This window comes from Benincasa hispida, chromosome 8, assembly GCF_027475165.1.
Source record: "Benincasa hispida cultivar pf3 chromosome 8, pf3_genome.v1.1, whole genome shotgun sequence".
Lineage (NCBI taxonomy): Eukaryota > Viridiplantae > Streptophyta > Magnoliopsida > Cucurbitales > Cucurbitaceae > Benincasa > Benincasa hispida.
This window is the reverse complement of record NC_143485.1, coordinates 19357402-19361381: the sequence shown is the minus strand read 5'-3', so window position 1 is coordinate 19361381 and position 3980 is coordinate 19357402. Positions and strand designations below refer to the sequence as shown.

The 3980-nt window shown below is 32.5% G+C and overlaps 1 protein-coding gene across 1 annotated transcript; it reads right to left on the bottom strand.

The window, feature by feature from the left end:
* Positions 1 to 1412: 1412 nt before the first annotated feature.
* LOC120083368 (uncharacterized protein C24B11.05-like) lies at positions 1413 to 3320 on the bottom strand. Its single transcript, XM_039039100.2, has 8 exons — positions 3062 to 3320; positions 2911 to 2976; positions 2724 to 2821; positions 2594 to 2631; positions 2330 to 2417; positions 1961 to 2236; positions 1807 to 1872; positions 1413 to 1689 (listed from the first exon to the last, which is right to left on the bottom strand). The coding sequence occupies exons 1-8, from the start codon at positions 3114 to 3116 to the stop codon at positions 1531 to 1533; spliced, it is 846 nt and encodes a 281-aa protein (XP_038895028.1). The 5' UTR covers positions 3117 to 3320; the 3' UTR covers positions 1413 to 1530.
* Between the last annotated feature and the right edge of the window lie 660 nt (positions 3321 to 3980).

The window sequence follows — 3980 nt, the reverse complement described above, 5'->3', positions numbered from 1 at the left end:
GATGGGTCTAAAAGGGCTCTATGGGCCTTCTGTTGTCCAAGAATAGCCTTGATTTTGGCCTTCCATAGACCAAAATCACCCTTTCCATCAAACTTTTCTATCTCAAATCTAGCAACAATCATCACTAACCTAAAAAGAATGCCAAGAACCATTTTCTTGAGAATCTTGATGCTTCAAGAATGTTGATCTTGATGATCTTCAAATGCTCTGATACCAGTTTTGTTAGGTTATATTGTCTTGTGTAGGCCCAATCCAAAATTACGAACAAAGATCAATCCTGAGTTGGTGGAAGAAAAGGCTAATGGTCAGCCACAATTATGAAGGGATCCCCAAACAAGTGTATGGCACAATTTCTTTTAGGCTGTGTAGATCAGAAAGGCTGAGGAAAACTCTTCATTTAGATAAGAATTCTCTCTTTCTCTCTTCACTAAAATTCTATCTGTTTTTCTCTCTTACTCGATAGTTGTTCCTCTTTACTCGATGAGTGTTTATTCTTTACTCGATGAGTTTTTGTTCTTTACCCGATGCAACTCGATAAGTATTGATCTTTACTCGATGCAACTCAATGAGTATTAATCTTTACTCGATGCTACTCGATGAGTGCTATTATTTATTCAATGCAATTCGATGCTCTGAAAACGTTATGATTTGATTATAAAATTGTGTGTTCGTTGATTTGAAAAGAAACAGATGAAGATTGAAGAAGAAAATAAGGAGAAGAAGAAGGAACAAGCAGAGTTACATGGTTTGGCCAATAAGCCGCATCAACGGGAAGATTCTTTTTCTTTCTCCCTTAAAGATTACTTACAATAGTTGTAGTTTACAGAAGAATAGGAAGTATGATGAATACTATGCTGCTTTGTTCTTATCAGTAGGTATTTATAATACATACCATCTGTCAGTTACATGATATATAAAGTTTGTTATGTAAACTAAACTAGCTAAAATATATTTGAGTCACTTTTTTTTGTAGTTAGAAAGGGTGTTGGTTGCTATTTCCCATATTTTCACGAATCCTCTTCTTCTCAAAGAGACACTGACGGAGAAGACTTTAATCAGTTGAAATATGAGAGTGAAGATATGAACCAACTTTCACCTTTTGATTTAGGTTACTATTACTTTAGTTGAAACATATTCAAGTTGACAAATTAGACTTTATTATTTCCCCAAACTTAGTCATGTAGATTGAAATTTTGAATCTTAAATAAAAAGTGACTACTCAAGAGAGTTTTGATAACATAATCACGTGGAATATTGTGAATGAATCCAACTACATAGGCAAAAACGACAAACTCTAGTTATCTCAAGAATAAGTACGTTCAATGTTGTTTGATGGGAAGATTGTTGATTTAGGTCATTTGCATTCTAATAAACAATCATATTTGCATACCCCAATATCAAAAGGAAAGAAAGAAATAAACTTTGCTTTACATGTTATATATTTTAAATTGTTTATTACAAAATGGGGTGGATTAATATAACATCCAAACTCCATTATGTTAGGCTAATGAAATAGATGTTACTAATTAGTTATGCCATCACAATTGAAGCCTCCAATGCAATTTTTCCAGAAAGCCTTGTGTTCTTCATCTTCTCATCCACTTCCCATAGCTCTGGCAAAGCTTCCCTTATATTATGAATGCTTTCCAATGCATAATCCACACCATTGCCTCTATTGGATGATCCAACCTGCAAATTAATCAAAACCCATTTCTTCAATTCTTAGATAATATGTGTTTGTATCATTCATTTCCTTCCATTTCCATGATTTTGCAGAAGAGATCAAATGAGTATCTATGAACTCACCAGCACTGTGTGAAGGCCAGTGGATTTCCCTGTCTTTATGTTGCGGATGCTGTCATCAAAGAACAACTGCAAGTCCAATATTCAAATCTCATCATATCATCATTTTTTCAGTTTTGTAATTTTACATTAGGAAGATGAGAAGAAATTTTCTTACTGTTCTTTTGGGGTCAATGTTAGCTATCTTGAGAGCAGATTCAAATGCTTGTGGAGATGGTTTGCAGAGAATCGGAGTGACGGGAAGCGGTGGAGGCGTGTCGTCTGAGTCGCTGTTCGTCGAGTTTTTGGAATCAGATACAGAGCCATCATCAGAAGCAGAGTCAAAATCAGAGGAGTTAAGAGTCTCAAAGCATATGATCGTTTCAAAGCAACCCTCCAAACCAAGCCTGCTTAGAACTTTGGCAACATGAACTTCATCCGCATTCGAGAAAATCTGTTTCACCAAACCAAAAAGTTTGAAAATTCTTCTCTGATAACATATTAAAACTCGATATATGTATATATTAGTCGAAAGGAAAGTACTTACAACTTTGCGAATTGGCAAACTAAGCAAGAGATTTCTAAGAACTGGATCACGCTTCAGATTGTTATACGGTAATCTTCCATGAACCAAGCTACAAAATAATAAAGAAAGATCAATTTGTTGAAAGATTATATTCAAAACATGCTTGTCAGTAGTGTTTATCATTAATCGCACGTCTTAAAGTGTTTTTAACTATTTAAAAACGTCTTTCTAAACATGTTCCTGATAGTTTCATCCAAAACGAGAAGAGAAAGAGGGTGGCAATACCTATGATAGTGATCATTGTCAAACTCATAACCAATAGCCTACACAAGAAAGCAAAAAGTTTGACACTTTAATACAAATTTCAATTGGGTTTTATGTAAATTTGGAGAAAATCAAAACTCAAGGATTTGACCTTAAGGCCAGCCATGGATGTCCCATAATTCCTATACAAAAACTGATTCATTTCTACAACTCCATCTTTCTCTATCCCAAGTTGTTGAACCATATACTCTGTCATAAACAACAAAAGAAATGAGAATATTCAAAGCCAAAAAACATAAAGGAAGAAGAAAAGATTGGTGAGATTGATTATTGAGTACCTTCAATGTTTTTAGTGCATTGCTTTGACAAACCAGAACTAAGAGGATAAAGGGTATCGTCAACATCTGCCAAATCAAAACAATACAAATGTTTAAAAGTGTAAGTTTTTAGTGTTCATAATTTGTTGAGTTTTAAAACCAAAGGGCTTACCAAAGAGAAGACACTCATATTTTGGTGATTGGGATTGCTGGTTTTTGCATTCCATTTTGGTTTGCAAAAATATTCAAAACTAAGAAAGAAAGAGAGATAGAGAGGAAGAGAAAGAAGCAAGAAAATTAGGGACAAAATATGGATGAAAACAGGGAAGGAGAAACAGAGGATTGAAAGATGAAAAAAAAGAGGGGAAATGGTTGAGTATAAATAGGGAAATTTTGGTTAGAGAAATTGAGAAGAAAAGTAATTGGAAGACAATTCAATTTTCTCAGTTTGATATAAATTCTAGAAAATGGGGCCCAATTCTCCACCCACCCTTTGATTGTATATAACTAAATAAACATCACCATCTTCTTTTTGACTCAGCCAATAACATCAGCTGATTCATACATCCATTTTTTTTTTTAGGTTAAATCATATAAAACAATTAAAGATTATTCAACTTTAATAGAGTCAATAATTTAGTCTTTAAACTTTAATTCATAATAATACAGTCTCTAATTTTTATTTTCTAACAATTTAGACTTTATACTTCGACATGTAACGGTTTAAGTTCTTGTACCTTCGAATTTATTATAGATTAATCACCGTAGTAAACAATTCTATCAAAATTAAATGTTGATTTTCATTATTTAACGATTTAGACTTTAAAACTTATATATTGGTCCCTAATAAGCTTATTGATCTGTCTAGGTAAGAAATTCTAATAAATCTTAACAATAATTTTTCCGATAAAGACTAAATTGTTACAAGTTTTAAGGTAGAGAGAATAAATGTTACATACTAAAGTTTATAGACTAAATTTTTACAAAATTGAAAGTACATGGATTAAATAGTTATAAATTAAAGTTTAAAAACTAAATTGTTATTTCTATAAAAATTCTAGGACCAAAAGTGATTTTAATCTTATAAAAAG

Excerpts from the sequence above, each read along its gene's own strand:
- LOC120083368 (XM_039039100.2), bottom strand. The coding sequence starts at position 3,116 with ATGGAATGCAAAAACCAGCAATCCCAATCACCAAAATATGAGTGTCTT. Across the intron at positions 2,632-2,723 it reads CATCCATGGCTGGCCTTAAG|GCTATTGGTTATGAGTTTGA; the intron begins GTCAAATCCTTG and ends TTTCTTGTGTAG. Across the intron at positions 2,237-2,329 it reads GTTTGCCAATTCGCAAAGTT|ATTTTCTCGAATGCGGATGA; the intron begins GTAAGTACTTTC and ends TTGGTGAAACAG.